Source organism: Martes martes, assembly GCF_963455335.1.
Source record: "Martes martes genome assembly, chromosome: 5".
In the NCBI taxonomy this organism is placed as follows: Eukaryota; Metazoa; Chordata; class Mammalia; order Carnivora; family Mustelidae; genus Martes; species Martes martes.
This window is the reverse complement of record NC_137892.1, coordinates 19,548,377-19,575,791: the sequence shown is the minus strand read 5'-3', so window position 1 is coordinate 19,575,791 and position 27,415 is coordinate 19,548,377. Positions and strand designations below refer to the sequence as shown.

The window sequence follows — 27,415 nt, the reverse complement described above, 5'->3', positions numbered from 1 at the left end:
TAGATGGATGGGTGAATGAGTGAATGAATCAACTCTGACACCAGAAAGTGAATCCTTGCATCCATGGCAACTGAGCTAGCAAGTAAGTCAGGGGTGGGGGTAGTGGCAGTGCCATTTCTAGGCATTTTAAGGGTAGAATTAGATGAGCTTGTCCTCCGATCAGCTCTAGATGGGGGAGGGGAAGCTTAAGATAACAGCCCAGTACACCCTCCTTCAGGGATCAGTGATGCCAAGGCCAGTTACTGAAGTGGGACAGGAGCGGGAACCTGGGAGGTTCAAACTTGAATTGGGCTGGTATGTACCCAATCTCTGCCAGGCCTGCAGCGCCCAACCTCCCCCGCCCCGATCTAGAATCTGCGGTAACTCAGAGAGATGAGGCAGGCCACCCCAAGGGATCTGTTCGCTGGCTCAGAACTGGGGCCTTGATTGGGCCTGGGGGTATCTAACCCAAGACCTGAGCACCACAGCCACCTGTTCCTCCAGAGGGCAGTTCAGGGTGTGGGTCTGAAGCTGGGGAGAAGGAACAGGGCTGATGCAGCTGATGTGGCCTCTGCCTATGAGCAGACTGGATTTAGATCAACATTATCCTCCATCTTCCTTGTGTCCCTCCACTGGTGAGCTCAGACCCTTCTGCCATTCAGCCTGAGAATCCCCCTTTTGTCCCCTCTTCTGCAATCAAGCTGGGGTCCTGGCTCAGAAGGAGGTCAGCAAAGCCCTGAGGCCATCCCCTAAGACTGTGGAAGTAGGACCCACCCACCTCCTTTCAAGGGGCAACAGTTGAGCCCCTTCAGGTGGGAGCACAGGTACCTCGTACCCAGATTGAAAGTCCAAGCAGCCACCTTGGCCCAGAGCACAGCAAACCCCGAGGTCCCATGTTGTTTGGTCTTGTAACTCCTCTCTTGGACCATAGGTACCCAAAGGGTCCTGGGACCCACCGAAAAGGGCCACAGCATCAGAGTGACCCATGGAGTTCTATAAGCCTGAGGCCACCTCCCAGGCCCAGGGGAGTAGGACTTGTTCAGCCCCCAACGCAAATAACCTCAACTGAACTTCACCCAACCCAGGGAAACTCTTTAATGCCCCATGGCTTATTCCATGAAGATACAGATGTGTCTGCTCTGTGCTCATGTGCATACATATGTGTGTGTGCAGTGAGTGTGTGTGTGTGTGTGTGTGTGTGTGTGTGAAAGAGAGAGAAACAAAAAGAGTCTGTACAGGTATAACCACCCACCAGACCCGGAACCTCACCCCATTGCCAACCAGGCCAGGCAGGGCAAGAATGAGCAGGTGGGCCAGGCAAGAAACAGTGGGGAAAAGGGACTGTATGCCCCACCCACCCACTACATACTGGCTGTAAGGAACAGGTCCAAGGTGTCCATTCCTCTTGGGTTTTCTGAGAAACTGGAAACTAAGATTTTAATGCAAAAACTCCTGACTTTTAAGCATGCAGTCACAGTTTTTGAAGACACCCTGTGAGTGAAATACAGCAGAGGGTGAGGGGTGGGAACACAGCCCAGGAGCCTCTGGATGAGGCCTGGCTTTAGTCTAATGCCCTCGATTTTACAAATAAGGAAACTGAGGCTGGGCCAGAGCAGGGACCAGCAAACCAGGGCCATACTGAGTCCCCTGGCTCCCTTGACTCCCTGGGCAGCCACAGCCCTTAGGGAGCACCCAAATGTTCCAGGCAAGAGACACCAAGAAAGAGGGGCTCAGGCCTTCCTCACCATGGTTCAAACTGAGTTTTCTGAGGTGATTCAAAGAGGGTCCTGCAGTGCTGACCTCTTCTGGGCATGAAGACCCCGAGCCCCTCTCAATCTAAGGCCCTGAGACAAATCCAGATCCTGTTTTGTCCTACTGGTGATGAAAGCCAAGAATGTAAGTAGCTTTTGGGATATCGCCCAGAACAAAGGAACACCGTCATCTGACCACAAGCCTCTTGAACCTACAATTGATCATTTGCTCCCCAAGCTACAAGGGCCTTAAGGATGGACCATCACACCAGGGAAGCAGAACCTCAGGGCCCTGGAATGCAGGGCCAGACGTGACAACCACAGGGTCTATCCACCCAGCCCTGACCAGTGGGTCAGGCTGCCCTAGTGCTTGGTGGGGAGGGAGGCCATTTCTGGAAGTTTGGGGGCTGATCCCAACCAAACAGCCACCCTGCCCACGTTCTGTCTGGAGGCCTAGATGGAGCCTGCCTCTGCCACACCCCCCCTAATGCTCTGCAGATGGGCTCCCCCAAAGGCCTCCAAGAAAAACACGACAACCGCAGATCTCTCCTCACAGAAACGGAACCACTGGAATGGTCTCATGTGACGTTCCCAAAATGAAAATAAAAATTCCTCTGAAGTACATTTCAACTCTGAGGCAGCACTGGCTGCATTGGGAGCTCGGTCCCAGTCACCATGGGAACACTATGGGCTTGGGTTCCTGCGTACCGAAGCCACCCCATTACCCTCTCACACCAACTGCCACCAGGGACCTGCTTGGCCCATACAGTCTTTGAAAATTTTGACTTAAATGCCAACACTGGAAAAATTAAGAGGTTTTACATAAAATCAGTTTCTGGCTTCTCCTGAGAAATTGGAAGTCCTCCTACAGCTGACCCCAAATTGGCCTGTGCCCCCACACCAGCCTACCTCTGCCTAGGCTGCCCATCCAGCCCCACCCTGTAGAGATGCTCCCCTCATTGCACTCAGTGGACACCTGACCCCCAGGATCTGGGCAAGGTTGCAGGGACACGAGCTCCTGTCCTAGGGGGCTAAGACCTGTCTAGGGGTCCCAGCCTCTGTACCTCCTGAGCCTAGGCCCTGGGTGCAGATTCCTACACCCCATGCACAAGCTCCAGCCCGTGGCTCTGAGCTGCACAGGTGGGGTCTAGCAGGTCACCACTCCCCTTGTCTACAACCTGAGCCCCTTTCAGCCCCAAATCCAAATAACCTAAACTGAACTTCACTCAACTCAAACCCCTGCATCCCAATGGGGACTCAGGCTTGTGCTCTGGGGTCTTAGGGTGACCCTTGGTCCTTTGCCCCCCAAGACTGGCCTAGTGTCCCAGCTCTTTGTTCTCGAATTTCTTCACTGGCCCAGAGCCCCGTCCTCTCACACCTGGCTGGTGCTGCCCCATCCTCTGAACTGTCGAAGCACTAAGGATCGGGGGGAACACCAGCTCCCATGGCACATGCCAGAGTCCCTGAAGTCACTGAAGAAACTTCCAGCTAGAAATCTGCAGATGGCGTTTTAACCCATCCGAAACATGAGTCCAGAGAGCTCTGGATAGAAGCCTTAAAATAAAAAGCTCAAACACACAGATACCTCCCAGGCCTGGGCCCCAGCGAAGAGATGATTCTGGCAAGCACCAGCTGGCTGAGTGTGCAGGCCAGGGTGGGGGCCCGGCTAGGAGCAGCGTGCTGGCTCCTCCCTGACCTGGGGGCAAGCCTGGATGGGAACGCGGTTCTTTCCAGGAGGCAGCGTTCCCCTCTGACCACCACAGTGATGACATGCCAGGACCCCCAACATCCTTGCAGTTCTAGGACTCCACGCTGCATGCTCTCCATTCCCCTGCCACCTGGGTCCAGGCCACAGTCTCCCCCTGGGCCAAACCGGTGGCCTCCTCCAAAGAGCCAGGCCACACTGTTTCTCCACTTAGAGCAGGGCACCACCGCCCCCAAGACTGAGCCACAAGACCCACCTCCATCTACCCCTCAGGCCTTTCCTGCCGCACCCCTCCCCCCAAACAGGCCACGTCCACTCCCCTCAGGACACTCAGCCCTGCCGCCTCCACCCTATTCTTCCCCAGTGAACTGTAACCCACACTTTCAGATGTGGCTCCAACCCCCAGTTACCGTGGTCAGTTCACAACATTTCCCAACATTTCTAACTGTGCAGGCCTTTGGGGACTGACCGGGTCACCACAAGTTGTAGGAGGGCGGAGGCAGGGGTTGGGAGGGGGCTAGGTCTGTCTGGTTCCCAGCATCGTCCAGCCTGGCCCAGTGCCGGGCCCTGTGTGGGCCATCTGTAGAGATCTGGTGAATGAATTGAATGAATGAGTAAGTGAAGAAGGGATATGGATTCCACAGGGCACTTGATGTACAAGGACAATGGCACAGGGATGGCAACCAGAGCTTGCTGAGGGCAGCGGGGCCTGGGGCCACTGCTGCCCCCCAGCGAGTCTCCCCAGGACAGCAGGAAAGGCCCATCCCAGGGGGCCCTCAGCCCCAGCAACGTTCCAGTTCCACCAGCACACCACCAAGAACCCACTGCCAGGAGTATAAGTTCTGTGGCAAGCCCTCAGACACCAACCAGGCACAACTGCTTCCCCAGGAATGAGGACCGTGCAGCCAAACTTCCAAGACCGTATTCCTTCCTTCTTTTCACGGACATGTAAGCACCGACCGTGAGCCAGGCACTCCTCTTGATGATGGGAATTCCGCAGCAAGCCAAAGATTCTCTCTACAGCTAGTGTGTGTAGTGACCCGAGATACTGCTGCACGCCCTCACTGGGGCCTCCGTTGCTGCATATGTGTCCCCAGAAGGGCCAGCCTGCAGGTGGGAAGCTCTGGGGGGTGCAGAGGAGATGCTACACAGGTAGCCAGGCAGCCCTGGTGACCAGCCTGCTCCTCCCGCCACACACGGGGCTCTGCAACTTACCAGCGTGGCCGTCACTGCCTCAGTTCCTCATCTAAAATAGGTACAAGGGGGTCATTACACGGATCCCTGAGATGCTGTGCCTGCAGTGCTCTGGGGAACGGCTGCAGGGGTGAGCCCATCCTCCCAGAGGCCCTCGAGAAATGTGTGTCCCTGAGCCACAGCACAGCTCCAGGGGCAGGAGAAGAATCACTCCCAGACTTGGGCTCTGGGAGGGCTGGCCTTTGTGCAATGGACACCCAGACACCCGTAACACTGAATAGAAAAGGGGAACTGGAGCCTGGGAAAAAGCCTTGTATCAAACAATGACAGAAAGTCGATAAGCAGATAAAGGGCTTATCTCAATACGTAAGACCCCAGGAGGTGAACGGGCCAAGGACTTAAAAAGGAAGAGGAGACAGACGAAGTAATCAAATGTGAGGCGATCACTCATCCTCGCTTTGTGCTTCCTCTTCAGAGAAGCACAAAGTAAGGCCCAAAGTAAGGCTTCCCTGCTGGATCAGTGAAATATCAGTGGGCAAAGCCCCCTGTACTGGTAAGGAACTGGAGACACTGGGGGGGCTGCCGTGGGAAACCAGCCTAGCTCTGCCCCGACAGCCGTGAGACTGTCATGTGCTTGGATTCCATGATTATTTCAGCCACTCAGCAAGTCCTCAGAGCCAGGGTTCCAGGCATCTGGGATGGCTCGGGCTGTGGCCTGCAGGGTCAGTGACAGAAGAGGACGCCAAGGCCCCCTGCCAGGAGGTCCCTAAACCCAAATAACAAGAGAGGTTGCACTAAGGGCATGCACACATGTTACAGCCACCTTAAAGTGCCGCTGGGTGCACAGCCTGCACCACACACCTCACAAGCTCCCACCCACCCCAGCAGGTCCATGATCCCTCCCCACAGGGGCAGAGTGGGAAAGAGAAGCCTGGCCTGTCAGAGGGGCAAGGACACATGAACATCCACAGGGATCCTGGGCCGCACGCCATGTCCCGCAATCCTGTCCCACAGAGCAGGGCCTCTGCATCTGGGAGAGGAGCTCCCAGGGCAACCCAGAACCTTCCCACCTGTGAGGCTGTGTCTGGGGTGCCTGCCCCAACCCCTAGAGTCTGGAAGCCAAATGGGTTTGGCCTGTGGCTGGCACCATCTGTTTTGGGAAACCCCCTTGTGCTGAGGGGCAGGGCTCAGAAGTCAGAAGAATGGCCCCTATTCTGGCTTCTGTACTGGCCGGGCCTCCTGAGCTGCCTCTCCTCCCCTGGGATCCACACCTCAGCTGTGTCCCCACCATTCCCCACCATCCTGGAGCCATCCTTTCAAGAGCCAGAAGCCATCCCTGATCCCTGCCCTCACACCCATGTCCTGTGAGCTCTGCCTCCAAGGCGCATCCTGAATGCATCTGCCTGCCATCTGTCATCGGCCACCAGGCCCACCCAGGGTGCCACAGAGGCCTCCCCGCTCCTACTCTCTCCTCTGAGAGCCCTCCAAAGGCTTCCCACTGCTGGGAGAATATGGCCCACCTCGCACCACACCTCCCCTGACCTGGCCCTCCCCACCTCCCCGGGCCCAGCGTCAAGTGCTTCTGTACCTGCTTGCCCCATCTATCTGGAGCCGCCTTCCCAAGGGCAGCCAGGTCAGCCTTGCTTCCCACCTGGAGTAGCTCCCACCCTCACCTGACCTCTCTCACATCACTTTGGCCCAAGATTTTACCTTGTGCACAGATTTACCCCCTCTGCTCACTATCTGTCCTCCCCTGGCTGGCAAGCTCATTCCCTGATGTATATCCCCAGCACCCAACCCAGCCCCAGACACAAGGTGGGTGCACATAGAATGGGAATGAATGAACGAATGAATGAGAGAACAAAGGTACCCCCTCTATGCCTCAGTGTCCCATCTCAGGAGTACTGCTGTCATTCCTTTTGTTCCCTCCATGACTGGGGAGCATCACCGGGTGCCTGGTCCGTCCCCAGCCCAAGCCATTGCACCACCTCCCTGTGCCAGCCCAGCTCCAAGGCCATCTCCTCCACCCAGTCCTGGCCCCAGACTCCTCCAGACCCTGTGCAGCCTCTCGCCTGGGCCCTGACCTTGTAGCAGACATGCAGCTCACCCTGCCTAGACGTCCCCAGGAGGTAGTCCAGCCACACAGCTCCAGAGGAAGCCCATACCCCAGCACTGAGCCCAGACCCCAGAAGGCAGCCCACGTTTCAGACACAGGTGAGGATGTGTGCATGTGCAAGGGAGAGGGGGAGCCTGAGCTTGGGAGGGAGAGAGACAGACACCAACATTTCCCCCTAATTGGGTGACCTTTTCCCAGTTCTGAGTTCCTTCAGGGCCAAGTGCACAGCACTGCTTGGTATAATTTCAAAGAGAAATGGGTCAAGGAAAATTGGACATTTTTCTAGAAAACACTTCAGGCATGGAGCTGACTGAAGTGTCTGCTGCCCTATGGAGACTTCTGAGAGGACACGGGGCCTGTGATCAGGGGTCTCTAGCTGGTACAAAGCAGCAGAGTTCAGACCCCAGGCCCAGACCCAGTTTCTGCTTCTGGGGCAGGGCCTTCTGTCCCCTTCGGACATTGCTGGAGCTATCTCTGCAGCCCCATCCCCCCAAGGCTGGGAGCCAGCATTTCTCATTGGCCGTGGGGCCCCTCAGCATCCTCAAGAGGCCTGTGTCCTAGGACCCTGTCCCTCTGCCCCTCGTTGCGTGAACACAGAACACAGGAATGTGTTCTTCATAACCGTCCTGGGGGGTACCTGAGGTGTAGACAGAGCCCCATCAGGGTCCTCAGGGATACTCTGGCCCAGCTGCTCCCACCCCTGGCAGGCCGGCTGGTACATCAGAAGCACAAACACCACAGACATGTTAAGTTGCCCCTGGAGACATCACGTCTCTTCCAGAAACATCCCAGTCTGCTGTGCTGAGGACCTGCAGAGAGCAGGCCATGCAGAGCCCACAGTGGAGGGGACAACCAGACACACTGCTCTCACTAATTAAACTCCAGACACAACCAGAGCAGACGCGGCTTCACTCCCCAGCCACATGTTATCTGGAAAGCAGGCATGGTTACTACATCCCAAGGAAAAGCTCTTTGGAGGACATGGCAACACAAACATAAGGGAAGGAAAGGAGCATCAGTTGATTGTGTCTGTGGAAGAGAGAGCTACAGAGCAGGGGCAATGAGGGCAGAGGACCTCAGAGTCCGAATCACACGGATGGCTAAATGGGTGACAGCAAGCACGGAACAGGCGCCACACAGGGGACGAGATGAGGATGGGTTTGTCCAACTCCCACCTCCCCTTCTCCCTGTGCCATTAATACCTGTTTTACAGATGAGTAAACTGAGGCACCACGGGGTTGAGCACAATGCCCAGGGAGGTACACTTGACCTCTACACTAAGCCGTCTGGCTCTTCTAAGAACCATCCCTTGCATCTGAGTGAGGGTCACACCCAGGCCAGAGCCAAGCCGGTGTTCCCACGTAGCACTCATCATCTGTTCAGGATGCCCCAGCGAAGATCAGGTCTCTCCTGGGCCAAATTCGCTTTGCCAGCTCCACCCCTGAACAAGATCCCAAACAACTCAGGAGGAGACAGCGAGGGAGGAGGGCAGGCCAGAGACACAGAGACAGCTAAATTTATGTCTGAGGAGAGCGGCTGAACACGTGGGCTTTCCTTGGCGGCAGGGGTGGGAGGGGTGGGGGGTGGGGAGCACATCTGGCAAGTCCTCACCACGGTCGTGCCTCCCCTCATAACCCACCGGACAGGGCCCCCATCTGCGGACCCCAGGCAGAAAGTGCCCCTGCTCGGTGACAGCTCCGGGCACCCTCCCAAGTCTGACCCCAGACAACTCCAGGCCTCGGAGAATGTGCAGCCTCGGCTGTCCCCAGCGCCAGCCCCCGCCCACCCCTCCGGCATGAGGCCACGTCACCACGCTGGCATCTCCTCCAGCCGTCCAGGGGGCCGGCCACGGAGCAGCAAGAGTGCTGAGGCCTCTGCCAAGGGTGCTCTCAGCTCTGAAACACGCCTCCCAGAGCACAGAGCCGGGCCAGCTGCCTTGGGTTTCACAACCCAGCGCTTGTCCTTGGGTTTCCTATGGTCCCTGAGCTGTAGGCACAGCCCAGGGCGGAATGAGGAGGAACTGACAGGGCCCCAGGAATGGAGCACCAAGGCACCCAGACTTTTGCTGCACCTCTGAGCTGGCTGGGTGGGGCATGGAGCCAAATCCGGTGTGAGAGCCCCCAGGTCACCACCTGAGAGGGCCAGGCCCAGCTAGAGGGCTCCAGCAAGCAGTTCAGGGACACAGAGAGAAGCTCCCAGACACAAGCCAGGCCGGGGCTCAGGGTGCAAAGTCAACCGAGGGCCTCTCTCCCCACTCGGACAGAACCCCGGGCTTCAACACTTAGATACTGTGAAGACTGAATCACGGCCCCCAGATGTCCACAGCCTCAACCCCAGACCCTGTGAGTGTTGCCTTTATGACTCAAGGGACTCAACCTGTCCTTAACTTAATCACATTAAAGATCTTGAAATGGGTAGATTCTCCCGGATTACCCCAGTGGGCCAAGAATAATCACAAGTGTCCTCGTAAGAGGGACACAGAGAGAGACTAGACTACAAAAGAGGAGACTGTGACTGCGGGAACAGAGACCAGAGTGATACAGTCACCAGCCAAGGGATGTCAGTAACTACCAGAAGAAGCTGGGAGAGGCCAGAAAGAGATCATCCCTCCCACTGAGGCTCCAGAGGGAACCAGCCTTGCTGACACCTTGATTTTAGCCCCTTTAGGTCTGTTTCAGATTTCTGGCCTCCAGAACTGTAAGAGAATAAACCTGTGTTGTTTTAAGCTACTATGTTTGTGGTAATGTGTCTTCGCTGTCACAGGAAACTGAGGTGGACGTCAACAACTATGGAGAGGAAAGCCTCTCCAAGCTGGCCTCCAGCCAGTTAGCACCCTCTCCACACCCTCTGCAGGCTTCAGCCTCTCCCCTATACCTCACACCTGCTGTGTCTCCGAGGTAGACCTGGTGAGGTACCTGCCTTTAAGTGGAGCCTTGCCCACCTCCCATCCGTGGCCTATCCTCATAGGACTCCACTCTCTCTCCAGCCCCCCAGACTCCCTGCCTCCAGCCTGGACCACCGTGGGCTGGCTGTGACACAGAACTCCTCTCAGGCCCTTTTCCAACCAGGGCTGCCCACTGCCTGCGGGACACCATCCACCCTCTGGAACATTCCAGGCTGCAGGTCCCAGCATCAGCTCTGGCCCCCTGGCTCCTGGCCTTGCATGCCTACCTCCAGCTTCATTCCTGGGACAGCTCCTTCCCGACTCCTCAGAAGCCTGGAAAACTCCTACCTGGCTCAAGCCAGTGTCACGGGATGGACAGAAATGTGCAGTGGGTCAGCAGAGAAAAGACTGTGGGCCGCCGGATATAGACACTGCAGGCCAGCCACGTGGAGGAGCTACATGGAGCAGCACACAGTGCCAGCACCCCGTCGGCTCTCTCTCACTGGCCTCCCTTGGCAGAGGCAGGGCAGAGCACTCCTGGGGGCGGCATGCCTCCTCTGCCTGCCAAGGAGGATGCCGCAGCCTGACAGCAGCGGGCAGAGGCTTGGCACGGTCTGTTTCCGAGGAGGAGGCAGCCAAGGTCATGGGCACTGAGCTGCCTGACTTCTCTTCCTTCACCCATGCCCCAGCGCAAGGCAGAGCGGGAGGGCACAGGGGCCCATAGGGCGGTTCTGTGGGACAGGAAATACCCCCCTAGCAGGAGCACAGAGCCCCAACCCCCACGGCCATGCCCCGGGGCTTTAGGGGGCCTAGAAGAGCAGCCCCCACTACAGCACTTCCGCCTCTGCCTCTCACAACCACAGGTGGCCAATGGGGCCATGTTTTATTTGGCTCATACGGTGCTTTTTAGAATTGTAAAGCAACATTTCAAAATCATGAGGGTTCCCATAAAAGTTCTGATGTCTGGATGCTCTTGACCGTGAGAGGATCACTGCCCCAGCCCCATACTCCCACCAAGTCATGGTCAGGGGAGCTGAGGAGGGGCTGCCCCCTGAACAAGGCTTCTGGCCGGCCCTGTGCCCACCACATTCCCGCTGTTTTCCTTTCAGTAGAGACACATTCTCTACTCCCATTGTTTATGTCAAAAGGAGGGAGGTAAAAGTCAGGCCAAGCACTTAGCCTTGCCACCGTCCTTGCTGGTATGGCCAGCTGCATCCTGCCAGCCTTGGAGTTTGTGGCTCTTGGGATGGCACGACTGTCTGGCAGTGGCACCATGTGTCTAGCAGGGAGACCACATGCCCAGCTCGCCGTGGGGACCTGCAGGCTCCTGCACACAGGCAGGCCCTTTGTGTCTGCAGCCAGGCCAGCTCTGTGCATGCCGTCTTGGGGCCAGCCCAACCACACAATGGCCCAAGCTCTCCAGGCCCCACAGTCTGGCTGAAACCGATGAGGGCCCAGCAGTGGCAGAGGGAAGGGGCCCTGATTGAGCTGCACCTGAGCCCTGTCCCCGGAGAAGGAGCAAGGGGCGCCCACACCTCCACAGATGCGCATCCTGTTCACAGCACAGCCAGCTGCGCATGGGTGGGCTGGGTCACTTCCGAGTTGAGCTGATTGGTGGCCCCCAAAGGTGTCAGGTCCTTCCTGGGACCTGAGAATGTTACCTTATGGGACCAGAGAAGGACTCTTCAGACGTGATTAGATCACAGGTCTTGAGATCGGGGGAGATGGTTCTGGATTATCTGGATGGGCCCTGGATACAATCACATGCATTCTTGTGAGCAAGAGGCTGAGGGAGGGTCACACACAAGGAAGATGCAGTGTGACCAAGAGGCAGAGACTGGAGTGATGTGGCCACAAGCAGCCACCAGAAGCTGGGAGAGGCCAGAACAGATTCCCCTACAGCCTCCAGAAGGAGCACGGCCCTGCCCACACTTGACCTCTGCCCAGTGATACTCATTTCAGACTTCTGCCTTCCAGAACTGTGACAGAATAATACACTGCAGCTGTCTTCAGTGAGCCAGCTGGTGGTAAGACGTCGCAATAGCCAGAGAGTAGGAGGCTGTGACATGCCAGGGTCCCTGGTGCAAGTACAAGGCAGGGCTTCCGGCCCAGACTGGGGCTCCTCTCCCTACACTGGCCGGCCCTGGCTCCCCCTCAACCACCGCAGACAGGGTTGACAGATGGCAGCCAGGCCAGGGCTCGGGCACAGGCCCAGCACTCCAAGTGGGGCCCTGTTCATGTATGTATGCAAGTGCAAACACACACCTGCGTGCACGCGCGCACACACACACACACACACACACACACACACCAGGAAGGCTGATGGTACTTGGTCCCCTGGCACCATATTGCCCTAGATATAGGGCTAACTCTGAGTGGGGAGAGACAATGGGATCCAGTGTAACCTGAGAGAGGCCTGGCATGGACGAGGTCTGGAAATGCCTCAACCACCTGTCCCCAAAAGGCCACCCTGGTCCCCTCTCCTCAGCTCTGCCTTCCTGTCCCGGCTGGGCTCCTGGGTCCAGCAGAGTGGAGCAGAGACACTTCTGCCACATCCGCAGGGCCATGAGGAGAGAAAAGGTGCCCCCTCTTCTCCCTCAACCCTTTGCCCACCCTGAAACCCTAATCTGTGGCCCAAGGACAACACTGTTATACACTACACTGCTCTGTGCACAAACTGGGCCCAGGCCTGAGTCTGTGAAGACATGTGAACACGTTTGTTTCCCATCCACTTCCCCAGGCAGTCTGCAACCCAGCAACTGACCTGATGATGGAGACTATGAGTGATAACAATTCTTTGAGGCTAGGTGGACCCCCGAGATCATTCTAGGAAGGCTGTTGGTTGCTCAAGGAAAATAGGACAATGTGTCTTGGACCCTGGAGGAGACATGTGGGACACACCCACCAACCCCCACCAGGCACCCCTACCCGCAACCCCACACCCAGCCAGAAGCCCACCTCCCAGCCTGGAAGGTCCAGAACAGATGTTTCCCCTTCCCCAGAAGGACCCATCCTACACACTGCCCATCACAGGGGTTTCAAACCCACTTCCAGGAGTTGCCTTTGGGGAGGGAGGAGGAAGCCTCAAGTCCATGCCTCCTGCTCATTTCAGCCTCAGCCACAGTGATCTATCAGGGTCCCCATCAGAATTCACTAAAGAAAAGGACTTTCCTGCACACACACACACACACACACACACACACACGCACATCCTAGGGTTCTGTGCCCAGCACAGAGCAAACAGGCCCAGCCAAGGACACTGCTTCTACATATCTCCTGGCTTCACTCTGGGCCCTAACAAGGCCCAGGCTAATGGAAAGCCGGACCCATCTGAGGTCACCATGGGCCCTCAGCCCAGGCCCAGCATAACATGTTTGGATCCCCTCCAACCAGTGAGTAGGCCTCAGCCCAGAGCTGGGTGGGAAGGGACATCAAGGGAGAAATGTACTCTTGGGTGACCAAGTCACCTACACAGGGTCATCCTGGCACTGGGCACAGATATCACGGAAAGGGGCCTTGGCCCTAGACCCTGGGCCTGCGGCCTGGCCCTACCACTCACAGCCCATAGCCTGGAGCCTACACACCCACGGCCCAGGCCTGAGGCCCAGAGCCCAACCCCGAATACCTTCACCGCACCCCACCACCTTCCAGCACCTCAGTCTCCAACCTGTACGCCATCTACTTTTTTTTATTCAAAGTAGGCTCCACACTTAGCATGGAGCCCAACATGGGGCTTAAACCCACGCCCCTGAGATCAAGACCTGAGCAGAAATCAAGAGTCAGACATTTAACTGACTGAACCACCCAGGCACCCCTCCCCAACATCCTTTAAGGCCACTGGTTTCTGAGGTTATTCTGAGTCTGAAACTCTTTTCCTACATCCTGAGTTCCAAGCTCTCACCAGCAACAGGTGGATGGCAAGGGGAGGGGAGGATGGATTTAACAGAAGGTCCCAAAAGACCAACAAAAGCCCAAGTAATAAGGCAAGGCCAGCACAGCCACGGGGGAGGGCTGCCATGTTCAGGAGACAGCACCACATGGAATTTGGGATCAGAGACAGCCTCGGGCACCTGGCAGCCCCTGTTGGCAGACGCCACCTCACCTAGCCTAAGTGGAACCCAGAAGCACCAAGCCCAAGGCCCAAGGTGGCAAGCCTTCAGCTCTCTGAGACACTAGGCCTTTCTAATCCCACTGGACAGAGACGTCAGAAGCCAGAGGCCCAAACGTGCCCGAGGGCAGCCAGCCAGTGTGGGCCTGACCCCTGGTCTGGAGCACCTCCACTGCCCCCACTTTCACTCCTACCCTCACCCTACTTGGTGACTCTCCATTCCTCCCCCTGCGGAGAAGCCCAAGGGTAGGAAAGAGGCAGGAAGGCTGAGGCTGAGGAAGGCCTGGCAGACGGGCAATTCATCACCTGGGAAAAAGGGTCTGCCCAAAGTATTGATCGGCTCTAGACAGCGCTGGGCTTCCTGACGGAACAATTTCTGTGCAAAGTACCTGACACCACTCCTTGAAATTAGAATGATGCCCTGCCGGCCTGCACCCAATTTATCTGTCAAGATGGGAAGTCAGACCTAGAGACCTAAAATAAATGAGCCAGGGCTGTTTGGGGTGATGGGAGTGCCCCCAACAAATCACAGCATGGCTGGTCTGGTCTGAGGGGACCTCTGGGGTTCTCAGCCAACATGCAGGTGACCCTGACCCAAGACCCAGGCCTCCAGGCCCCGCTGCTGTCACCTGCCCTGGCCACCTGCAGCCAGGGGGCCAGCACCAGAGGCTGAGGGCTGAGCCCAGCCCTTAATGACTAGGCATAGGCAAGGCAGCCTCATCTGGTCCCTGGGGTCCGAGGACCATGAGGCCGGCTAGGACCACGGTCTGACCCCAACCTGGCCTCCTCGCCGCCTGGAACGCAAGATCCCAAGAATGCGGGGGAGGTTTGGGCTTGAGATCTGAGAGACTGTAGCCAGGGGCTATCACCAGGCCCACCCAGAATCTCCCATGCTCCTGGGCCCAGAGTGCACTTTGGTTCTAAGTCTCAAAAGGAAAAAAAACAACCAAAAAACCATTTGAGTCTGTGCACAGGCTGCAGAGGCCATGGGGGCACCTCTGGGGTCTTTGTCATGCACTTCCTTCCCCTTCCTCCCTTTGACACATGTCTCTAAGAGGAAGCAGGGTCTGAATAGGGCCAGAGGACAGCTTGGGGCCTTTCTCTGTGAGCAGCTAGGGAGGGGTGGTCAGTCGTGATTGCAGGGAAGGTGGTCTGCACAGAGGAAGAGGGAGGCCACCTGAGGCCAACAGACATCTTCTTTACAGGCACAGGATCAGAGACATGGGCATGAGACACGGGCCCAGGTGCAGGCCTGCTCTGTCCTTCCCCTGCTTCCCGACATTGGCTGGACCTCAAGCAGCAGAATGGGGCCCCTGGTCAGCCTCCACTGCCAGCTATGGAGGTCCCAGACCTGCCAGCTTGCGGCCCATGTGCAGTGACAGCAGAGCCCCCCCACCCCCCCTGGCTCTGCAGCACCCCCACCATTCCATGTGGTCAGTGAGAGCAGGGCTCAAGCTCGGCCTAAGACCAGGCCTGCAAAAGGGATGCCTGGGGTCCCCAGGGGGACAACTGGGGCTGGGCTCACCAAGCAGCCTTACCTGTGTCCAGGGCCTGTGGTCCCCCCAGAGGAGGGGGCCTCGGGGTGGGTGGCCGGCGATACACCACATGCACACGGCCCTGCTCAGCCTCCTTGGCCGCCAGCCCCTTCTCCAGGGGCTCGATGAAGAACTCCTCCTCCTCCATACGGATCAGGCCAGCCTGCAGGGCAAAAACGAAATGGTTCAAATTCCCAGAGCACAGCAGACCAAGGATGGGCAACAGCAAGGAGGGTCCCGGGGGACCTCCCACCAGACGCACAGGACCAGAAGGATCCTTCCCAGCACCCCTGTTAGGCAGCCTTGAACTGGGCCAGCGAGGGCATAGACAGGTGATCCCAGAGGTCCCTTCTGCAGAGCTCTTCTAGTCTCTGAGCCCTGGATGGTGGTGAGCTCCATCAGGGAAGAAGCTCTATCTGAGCCATCCCCAACCCCACCCCCCAGAAGCCCAAAACCCAAGACAAAGGCCCAAACTGCCAACTGGGAACTGAATCTGCCACAGACATGTTCAGGTTGACCCACACAGTATTTTCAAAGTTCTAAACCCAACACTCAAAATGATGACATTTCATGTTTCAAAACTCGAATTCCAGTTTCCCTTGCAAAACACAGGCTGACTGGGGTGCCTGGGTGGCTCAGATGGTTAAGCATCTGCCTTTGGCCCAGGTCATGATCCCAGGGTCCTGGGATCGAGCCCTGCGCCAGGCTCCTTGCTCAGCCAGGAGCCTGTTTCTTCCTCTGCCTGTTGCTCCCGCTGCTTGTACTCTCTCTCTGACAAATAAATAAAATCTTAAAAAAGAAAAAAAAAACATTTAAACAGCCATAAAAATAACTACATAGAGGTCACAAAACATTAAAAAAAAAACAAACAAACAAAAAAACACAGGCTAACCACAGTGCATGCTGCTGAGCAGTGGACGCCCCGAATGGAGCATGCACCCCTGCAGCTGACAAGAGTCCCTGTGCCCCCAGCATCTATCCCTTCCTCCACATTGGGCACCAGCCCTGACTCTACAGCAACTGACCTGCTGCCTCCCCAAGACAGGCCGTAGCCTTTCCCTGCTGGACAGTCCTCACTAGACCCCTGTCCCCGCTGGCTGTTCTATATGTACTCTGGCTGCCAAGGCCCTCAGTCTGCCACTGCCCTCCCAGCCTCTGGCTCACACAACTTACCCCCATGGCTGGGACATTTCCATCCTGCCAATACAGCCCTCACGGCTGGCCCTCCTCACCTTGGCCATCTGGTAAACTCCCATTCTCTCTTCAACACCTGGCTCAGATCCCCCCAATTGCCACTGCCCCCAATCACAGGCGCATAGCCCTACCCTCCCTTAGGCCCGCCAGCCATCACTGCCCCGTCCAGCTCCCATGCTTTTGATTTTCCATCTATTATCCATAAACTGATGGTCTCACATTGGGGGCCACCACTGTGTCGACCTACAGATGTATTTCCTTGAGATCACACATTTATGACCCACTCGGGTTTTGGGGTTTTTTTTTTACCCATTTTATTGGGATATGATTGACATGTAACAAGATGTGTATAGTTAATGTATATAACTTGATGAGTCTGGGAATGAGCACACACTCACGAAACCACCACCACTGTCAAGGGCATAAACATATCCACCTCTCAAAGTATCCTCTTACCCCCTTTACCACCATATTTTTCCTGGTCAGGACACTTTATATAATATTGGCCTCTCGGCAAATTTTAAGTATGTGATAGAACATTGTTAGCTATAGGCACTGTGCTGTATAACAGATTTCCAAAACTTACCTGGTGTAACTGAAATTCTGTACCCTTTGACCATTACTTCCCATTCTCCCCTCCCCCCCAGCCCCCGGCAACCACCATTCTATTCTCCACCTGCTAGGAGTTTGAATGCTTATTTAAAGATTTATTTAGGGGTGCCTGGGTGGCTCAGTGGGTTGAAGCCTCTGCCTTTGGCTTGGGTCATGATCCCAGGGTCCTGGGATCGGGCCCCGAGTCAGGCTCTCTGCTAGGCAGGGAGCCTACTTCCCCCCTCTCTCTCTGCCTGCCTCTTTGCCTACTTGTGATCTGTCAAATAAATAAATAAAATCTTTAAAAAAAATTAAAGATTTTATTTATTTGAGAGAGAGAGAGAAAACGTGGGGGGGGGGGCAGAAGGAGAGAGAGAGAGAGAGAATCCCAAGCAGACTCCCCACTGAGTGGGGAGCCCTACAAGGGACACGATCCCACAATGAGGAGATCATGACCTGAGCTGAATTCAAGAGTCAAAGGCTTAACCAACTGAGCCACCCAGGTGCCCTGAGTTTGAGTATTTTTGATTCTATGTTTGTCTTTCTGTGGCTAGCGTCTCTCACTTCATATTACATCCTCCAGTTTCATCCTTCTTGTCCCAAACGGCAGGATCTCCTTCTTTATGAAGGCTGAGTAATATTCCACTGTATATACAGACCACGTTTATCAACTTGTCATCTACAGATGGACATTTAGGTTGCCCTCATGCCTACTGTGAATAACGCTGTAATGAGTACAGGAGTGCAGATAGCTTTCCAATATTCTGTTTGCATTTCTTGCAAACAGCTGTTTATTGGAGATCTTTCTTTCTTATCATAGGTATTTATCACTATACACTTTCTTCTTAGAACTGCTTCTGCAGTATTATTGAAGTTCTGGTATGCTGTGTTTCCATTTTTGTTTGTTTCAAGATATTTTCTCAATTTCCCTTTTGATTTCTTCTTTGACCCACTGGTTGTTCAAGAATGTGTTGTTTAATTTCCACATATTTATGAATTTTCCAGTTTTCCTCCTGTTGTTGATTTCTAGTTTCATACCACTGTAATCAGAAAAGTTACTCGGTATGATTTAAGTCTTTGGAGAGAGAGCAAAAGAACGAGTGAGTGAGAGCACACACACACAGAGGGAGGTAGAAGCAGACCCCTTGCTGAAGAGAGAGCCTAATGTGGGACTTGATCCCAGGACTCTGAGATCATGACCTGAGCCAAAGGCAAAGGCTTAACTGACTAAGTCATCCAAGTGCCCCTTTACATGTTCTGATGTTACTAATTAGCACACTCTTGTTTCAGCTTGAAGAACTCTCAGCATTTCTTATAAGGTAGGTCTAGTGGGATGAGCTCTCCTCAGCTTTTGTTTGGCTGGTAAAGTATGGTGCCTTCATTTCTGAAGGACAACTTTGCAAGATAAAGTATTCTTTGTTGGTAGTTTGTGTTTTGTTTGTTTGTTTGTTCGTTTGTTTTTCCTTTCAGCACTCTGAAATATCCTCCCAGTTTCTGTTGGTCAGCAAAATGTTTGCTGAGAAATCCACTGAGAGCTTTATGGGGGCTATCTTGTAGGAGAGAAATTTTTTCTCTTGCTGCTTTTGAAAATATCTCTTTGTCTTTGATTTTAAACGGTTTTATTATAATGTGTCTCGGAGAAGATCTTTTTAGATTGAAATTTTGGGGTGATCTTCATGAACTTGGATGTCCAAATATCTCCCCAGGTTTATCTTCTCAGCCATTATTTCTTTAAATAAACTCTCTGCCCCTTTCTCCTCTCTTCTCTTTCTGGGACTCCAATAATATGTAGACTGTTTCTCTCAATCGTGTCTCCTAAGCCCCACAGGCTTTCCTCGTTCCTTTTCACTCTCTGGCTCCTCTGACGGGATAATTTAAAATTATCTGCCTTCCAGCTCACTGACTGTTTCTTCTACATGGTCCAGTCCTATTGACACTCTTTACTGAATTCTTCACTTCCATCATTGTATTTTAAGCTCCAAGTTTCTGTTTGGCTCTTTTTTATGTTTTCTATCTCTTTGTTCAGCTTTTCATTTTGTTATTGTATTGCTTTCTTGGTTTTTGTTAAACTGTGCTCTCTTTAAAGCTCTCTGAGCAACTTTGAATTCTTTATTAGGTAATTCATGTATCCCCATCCCTTTTTGATCAGTTACTGGGAGTCACTGTGTTCCTTTGATGGTGTCACATTTTTCTGATTCTTGCAAAGGTTTCTGTGCATTTTCAGACTTTGTGAACTGACTTCAGGAAGGAAAGACCTTCCCCTGCATATGGGAGCATGCTGGGACCTCAGAGCTAGTGGGCAAAAGCAGGGCATCAACAGCAGGAGGTGTGTGGTGGCTCTGAGTTGAGGGGGAGGCAGGGTGAGTAGGGAGGACATGATGTCCCCTGCTAGGATCCATGACATTGACAGCCGCATGGTCTTTGGTGAGCACTGCAGGGGTCTGCAATGGCTACAGGCACTCCTGGGGTCTTTGGTGGCACCTCCGAGGTCCAGTGGCTAGGGACCAGGGCAGGCAGTGGTGGTGGCCAGAGTTGGTGGTATGCACACACTCAGATGTGGGGACCAGCTGCAGTGTAGTGGTGAGGTCTGGTTGCAGATACACACGTGACAAGCACCAGGATCATCAGCAAGAACCAGAGGCAACTATAGTCACACCAGCAGTTACCAACGACCTGGCTGTCCATGTGCATTCCCAGGGCTGCAGGGTCTCACCACGGGTCCACACATGGCAGTGGAGGTTGATGCCACATGTCAGGTCAGTGGAATGCCTGTGCATAGCTGAAGGGGCTAGCCCTCTGCTTACCTAGCCGTGGGGGTCAGCCATAGGGTCTAGGCTGGTGTTTTGCACTCATGCAACCACAGAGGCCCGGGGAGGCTGCTGATGCAGATATCATGCTCAAGGGGATGGTAGGAGGGAGCCAGAGGGATTCAAGCAGCTAATTTCTATGAACGTGAAAGCCTGTGGGTGAAAGCTCAGTGGGAAAATCTGCAGGGGTCCGCAGCAGCTGTGCTGGCCATCGGTTTTCTCTGCAGCAAAAGCTGCTGGTGTCCCTTGCGCAGCAGACAACTGGGAACCATGGTCACCTCTCATGCTGGTAACCCCTGCCCTTCTTGTTCCTATACATCTTGTTCTCTATACATCTCAGCTTCACTGGTTTCTGGATGGGGTGACATGGTTTCTAGTCCTTTGTTCATCATCCAGTCAGAGGCTGGGGAAGCTGCTTGCTCACCCCACTCTCCCTTTCCTGGTATGGGAAACTCTTCCGTGCTATGGAGTTCCCTCTTGGCACTGAGCAGTGCTGGCCTGGGGGACGAGATGACGTAAACAACATGAAGCTGCCTTCCTTCTCATCTTGCACTGTTTTTCTCAGGGTTTTTGTTCTACTGTGTTGCTGAAATTTCTTAAGTGGACTCCAGGGCTCTCCCAGAGATGTTGTTTGTGGACAGCTGCCTAATTATTCATCTTTGTTGGGGGATGGGGCCTGAATCCCCTCCTCTGCCAACTTGGTGACCTCATGCAGAGCTTTTGAAAAGCTTAAATTAGTTGCTCCAACTTAAGAATCAGAGGATTTCACATAAACGACCAGATTTTCAAATTCTCTCAAAACACTGGAAAAGCCGGCAGTTACTGTTGCCCATCTGATACACCAGCCGAACTGGTACTGGCCAGGAGTTCCCTCAGGTTCTCCTCTCGAGCCTCCAGAGAGAGCACAACCCTGCCAACCCCTTGACTTTGGCCTCCAGACCTGTGAGAGAATAAGTTTCTCTTGTTTTCAGTAACGTGTTATATCAGCTGCAGGAAACTAATACAGGGTCCCAGTGGGCAGTGGGAGGAAGGAGGTGACCGTTCAATAAGGGGCACAAGATGAGAGAAGCAGGAGCGGCAGCCCCGCTGAAGGCATGGGTTTTCGGCATCTTGGGCTTCCAGGGAAGGGGTCCAAGATGCAGAGGAAGTGTAGGAGCCAGAGCTATGAGGGCCAAGACTGGGGTGCCAAGGTCACCCCAGTCCATGGGAGGAGAGAGAGGAGGTCAGGCCCAAGGGAACTCTGCAGGCCCCCACACTCTGATTCATGCCTAGATCACAGGGTCCTGCCAGGCCACATGGGGAGTGAGCAAGTGCTTGCAGATGAGTGAATAAATAACCCCAAAACAATGGGACATGTCCTCTGAGACACAGACAGCAAGGGCTGGGACACCATGGGCCAGCCCCTTCCACCACCATGTGGGTGAGGTGGACAAGAGCATCAGTTACTTCCTCTCTAATGCCACTGACATCTCCTGTGTTTGTGGTTTGGGGGCAGATTAGTGTCTCAAACCATCTTATTAACAGAACCCATTCAAGTACAAGTGGGAATGGACCTCGGCGTTCCAGGATCCCAGCACCGTTGCTCTCTGGCCGGGTGACCTCAGCCAAGACGCGAAGGCCTCCTGGGCTATAAACAGAGATGGCCACCCCTCCCCCTCACATGGCTGCTGCAGGAGCACATGCAGCCTGGGCCACAAAACAAGGGCATAGGTGCTCCGCAACCCATGTGATGACATCTATCTGCTTTCTCTCCAAATGAAAGAACTGAGACCGAGGGGTGCCGGGGACATACAGGGTCTAGGAATCAGACCCCAGCCCCAGGTGGAAGGAGCATCTCCTGGGTGGGCCCCTGGGCCAGACCAGGCCTACTATGGCAATTAGGGCAGGACAACAGGACATCAGCAAACAGCAAGGCAACCCCCCTCATCTGGAGGGACCCTTGCACCCCAGGCTGGGGGCCTTCTATGCCACAGGCCTACCGCGCTGGGGTTATTCTGGAGGGACCCAATGTGGCAATGACACAGAATTCAATCTGGTGAGGAGCAGCCCTCTCTGGCCTTGGAGATCCCAGGACAGCTAGAGAGGCTTCATATATATATATATATATATATAAATTTTATCTATATAGGGAAGAAGGTTAAATTTGTGTGTGTGTGTGTGTGTGTGTGTATACACACACACACACAAAGAGAGGCTCTCCTCCCTAGCTGGCCTCCAGGTGGACTGACCCAAGGGCATTGAATCTATCGGATTCTGTCTTGGGCCTTGCCAGCGTCAGGAAACCAGGGCCCTAACTGGCCCAGCTGCCTGGCAGGGACCCTCCCAAATGCCCATCTGAAGGGCACTAGAGCTCACTGAGATCAATTTGCAGTATGATGCCAGGTTACTCAGATTTCCTCATGAAACCAGAGACCTCTAACTGACAGGACTCACAAACGGACAAGTCAGACATTCCTCACTGGCATCAACCCATCCCTTTAGGGATGGTGGGATGCAAAAACGGATGTCAGAGTGATGAGCATGGGTGGCCCCTTCCCCAAGACCGGTGGTTGACTGCGCTGAGTCCAGAGGCTGACCATCTGAGACTGCACAGCCTGCCCACCTCGAAACCAGCACAGCTGGCCCAGGACCAGTGCATGACTACCTAAGACCAGCATTGGGTCACCCATCCAGACCTTTGGCCAGAATAAGCCCAGTGAGGGGCTCTTCAGAAAGCAAATGGGGTTCATTTCCTTGCCTGATTTTCAAGCATCTTAATTATGCATCTGTCTCAAAATCTGCAAAAGACAACTGACAAGAGAGCAAGGTATGGAATGTGGGCTCTGATTTACGGAGTTTTTTCCAGGACTCTGATTTCCCTGCTGCCAGTAGCGAGTGTATCTGTTTCTACATGAAATTTTTATTAATAAGAATCTGTTTCTTCTCCCCATTTAATAAATATGAAAGAAGTCCCTGAAGCACACTGGTCTGAAGGGCACTCAGTCAGGAGCCCACATGTGTCTGTCCAGCCTGGTGTCCTCTGGCAGCGCTGACACCCCAACGTTGGCTCTTACCCCAAATCTACTCTGCTCTTAAATTCTGTGACTGTCTGCCCACCCCAGCCAGGAGGGAGGCTCACAGGGAGGACTCGGGTGCTACTGCAGGGGCCTGGAACCTGGCTCTTTGGTCATCAGATCAACTCACTAGTTCTCTGAACCAGGTGAATTATCAGATGCCAGCCTTATTCCTTCCTTCTAGGCCCTAAGCTCTGTTCCTTTGCTGTTTGGTTTATGACAAAGTAGTCACTAGGAAGGAAAACGAAGAGTTAAAAAAATTTATAAGAATCTAGAGGCTTAACAGATTTCCTGTTACTTTGAATTTTAAAGTGTTCACAACACTGACATTCTGAGAGCCAGGGTCTCACTGGGAAGCAAGCGTGCCTCCTGTTCCCCTCCACAGGGCAGCCAGGTCACTGTCCTCACCGGCTCCTTCAGTGGGAGCCACAGACTGGGGCATGCAGCAGGATCCCACGTGTGTGTGACAGGGACCAAGGCTGTCGCTCAATCTTGTCATTCTTGTAACCTCCCGTACCAAGGCTGTCGGGTGCCTGTCAAGGTTGCAGCAGTGACAATTGAGAATAGAAAAAAAAGAAAGAAGCTGGTCCAAACACAGAAGGATCCAGACTCTGACAGAGGACGAGGCAGCACATGTCTGCATCAGCTTGCTGTCACCCAAATCTCGACTTTGGGTAAACACACACACACACACACACACACACACACACACACACACACGTGTATTTGCCACAGGAATCCCCCCAAATGCTGGCATGTGGTAAGGTTTCCATTCCTGGAGCTATTTTAGCTCTGACACAACCAAATCCCTTCCTCTCTCCTCCCTTTTCATAAAGATGGTCTAGTGGGTGAACTGCCAAAATGGGATCTGTCATCTCTGGGGCATCCTTCCCCTCCCAGCCACCTGGGGAAGACGAGGGGTGGTCCTGAAGCTTTATGGGGGTGGGGGCACTAGACCCCAACCACCACACACAAGCGTCAGAACTAAAGCCCCATGGGGTTCGAGCCACTCTGTCCCAACCAGCTGGGGCTCCTTCACAGTTCAGCCCCATAGAGGATGTTCTACACACTCATTTTTCTACTTTTCCAAAAGGAGCACCAGTCATCTGTGGGGGGCACTGGCCACCAGCAAGCAAGAGCAAGCCCACAGAAACATTTGTCTTCTCCATTGCACCTCCATCCACTACGGCTCTGCAACTTCCAGAACAGCCTCTTCTGGAAGAGTCCGTCTGTGGACGCCCTTGGGCAGAGTCCCTGCCTCCCTGCTCTCTGCCTCATTTGGCGGCCCCCTGTCAGGCCCTTGCCATATGCTATCCAACCCTCCTTCCTCGTGGGGAGCCCTCTCCACCACAGTGTGCAGGCTAGAGTTTGTCCCCCCCACCCCCCACCAAGTTGGAGGGGAGGCTGTCGCCGGAGCCAGGCCTTGTAGTGTTTTCCCCAGTCAAGTGACTGCAGACAGGTCACTGAGTACCCCAGTCCTGAGCCTGTGTACCATAGAGCCTTGATAAGTTCACCCAGCAGGTCCTGCCCTTTCTTGGGCCTGGTTTCAGGCTCCTCAAGATAACTTTGCTCCAGGAAAATCCCTCTTTTGTCCAAAACTGCCCGAGTTCGGTTTCTGATGCTCGAAATCATGAAGTCCCAACAGACATGTGTACCCAATGCCAATCTCCATAGCCAGCTGGGTGCTAAGGAAAGCTGAACCCCACTTTGAAGGACAGGAAGGAGAGAGAGACCAGCCCTCTCTTTGGGAGCAAAGACCAGCCCAGTCTTTGCTGGAGCAAACACTGGATACACAGTCAGAAGAGCTAGCTTCAAATCCTGGTCTGAGGCCAGTCCTGTGCCCTCTACAACCTAGTTCCCTCATCAGCGAAGTGAGGAGCTGGGCCAGGTGACTTGTGAATTAGGCACTGGTCATCTTTCCGTAATTCCAACAGGACCTACAAGAGCTCCAGTACAAAGATGCCAAACAAACAGCTAAGAGCAGAAAACCCTCTCCTCCCCTGAACCACTACCTCTGCCTACAAAAGAAAGGCCATGGCCTCCCTGGGGGCCACAGCAGCTCACTATCCATCCCTGAGCAGACCTCCACATGCCCCACTCCTTGCCCGGGATCCCCACTCTGTGCCTCAATGTGGCAAGCCTTGGCCCTTCATTCCTAAGGGGTGTGCTGGTATCTGAGTGATGCCTGGGCTTGAGTCCCCACTGTACACCAGGTGTTCTACAGAGGTCAAATATGATGCCATTTCAAACCTCCCTAAAATTCCATAAGGTAGATCATTCCATTTCTAAGAGACTCTAAGGCCTAAGGCTCAAGGAAGTTAAGCTACTAAATCAGATCTCCCAGTGGGGCAGAAGTAGGCTTGGGAACACAGGCCTGCCCCCCGACACTGGCCCACAGGAGATCCAGTGGTGGGGGGACACCAAGCTCCCACATTCTCTTCATCACCATCACAACTCTCACCATAACCAGTTTTGTTAAATGCTAGCTGTAGGCTAAGACTCTGAGCCTGAATCCTGATCTCTCTCTATTCCAGAAAAATTAAAGAGGCATTAAAGACCTGTTAGCATCAAACTGAGCCTCTCTTTGACTCAATCTGAAAGTTTAAAATAGAATTGAGAGAGGAATAACTTTCTCACTGTGAGACTTGTGCTTTTTTAATACATAACAGCTTTACTGAGCTATAATTCACATATCATACAATTCACCCACTTACACAGCATATAATTCAACCAACACCACAATCAATTTTAGAACATTTTTATCACCCCCCTGAAAAAACCCCCGTATACATTAGCAGTCACTCCCATAATCCCCCAATGTCTCCCCCCACACATGCACAAGTGTGTGGAAACCACAGATCTATTTTCTGTCTCTACAGATTTGCTTATTCTGGACATGTCCTATAAACAGAATCATATAGTATGTATCTTTTGTGGCTAGCTTCATTCACCTAACATCATGTTTTCAAGATTCCCATGCTGTAAAATATGTCAAGACTTAAACTCCTGTCTTATTATCAACTAATATTCTGTTGTAAAGATATGCCACATTTTATTTATCCATTTGCTGGTTGATAGACCTTTGTGTTGTTTCAACTCTTTGGCTCTTGTGAATCATGCTCCTTTGAACATTCACGCACAAGTTTTGTGTGTGGACAGAGGTTCTCATTTCTCATGGGGATATACCTAGAAGTGGAATTGCTAGGTCACAGGGTAACCCTGTGCCACACCGTTTCCTGAAAGCAGCCACACCATTTTACATTCCCACCGGCAGGGAATGAGGAAGCAGCACTTCTGATTTCTCCACAGCCAACACCTGTTCTCACTTATCTTGTTTCTTCTAGCCAATCTAGTGTGGAGTGGTATCCCACTGGGGTTCTGATGCGACTTTCCCTGATGACGGAAGATGTGATGAATCTGCTTATTGGCCATGTTTCTTTTCTCTGGAAAAATGACTACTCAGACCCACTGCTCATTTTGCAATTGGATTATTTTAATCTTTTCATTGACTAGTAAAAGTTTTTCACATATACTAGATACAAGACCCTACTGGATTTGCAAACATTTCCTCTCATTTTGTAAGTTGTCTTTTCACTTTCTTGATGGTATTCTTTGAAGTTATAAAGGGTGTTTCTTACGTCCAACTTTTGGACGTAACAATTTCTCTTTTGTTGTTTGTGATTTGGTGTCCTATCTAAGGTTTTGCCTAATCCAAAAGAATGAAGACCTACTCCTCTATTCGTTAAGAGGTTTAGCTCTTACCTTTAGATCTATAATCCATTTTAAGTTAATTTTTTATAGGGTATGAGGCAGGAGTCCAGATTCATTCTTTTACATGTGGATGTCCAATGGTCTCAGCACCATTTGTCGATGAGACTATATTGTCCTCCATTGAAACATCTTGGCATCCTTGTCAAAAACCAATGTGAGGTTTTATTTCTGGATCCTCAGTTCTGCTTCGTTGCTCTGTACATCTATCCCTCTGCCAGTACCACACAGTCTTGATTACTGTAGTTTTGTAGTAAGTATGAAAATTAGAAAGGGTTGAGTCCTCTCTGTTCTTTTTCAATGTTGTTTTGACTATTCTGGTCTCTTATATTTCCATATAAACGTTAGGGAACACCTTGTCAGTTTCTGCCAAGAAGCCAGCTGGGATTTTGATAGGATCCAGCGTTTTTTTTTTTTTTTTTTTTAATGTCTTGTTTTGGGCCACATTAATCCATCTCGCCTAATGCTTAGGGAATAATGGCCTTGAGAGAACACTGCCTTAAACAGCAAGAGATTGGGATGGGAACCAGAAGTCTGCAAACTAACCAGGTGCATGACCTTGAGCAAGTCAGGAGACTCCAGGAGCAGGGGACAAGGAGGCACTCTGCCCCACTTCTGCTGATGGACAGAGTCCTCTCCATGGCATCTGTCTCAGCTGTGCTTTACACCCCTCCCCCATCATTCCTCTCTTGCTACTTTATGCAACCCAGGCTTGATTCCAAAATCAAGT

General features: G+C 53.3%; 1 protein-coding gene across 1 annotated transcript in view; it reads right to left on the bottom strand.

Annotated features, from left to right (window-relative positions):
• ADAMTS2 (ADAM metallopeptidase with thrombospondin type 1 motif 2) overlaps positions 1-27,415 on the bottom strand; it is a gene marked incomplete at both ends in the record, with an annotated part of 216,512 nt that overhangs the window by 128,404 nt on the left and 60,693 nt on the right. Inside the window, one exon of the mRNA XM_080804804.1 lies at positions 15,276-15,435. Within this exon, the coding sequence (XP_080660930.1) occupies positions 15,276-15,435 (160 nt within the window). The remainder of the gene's footprint in view (positions 1-15,275; positions 15,436-27,415) is intronic.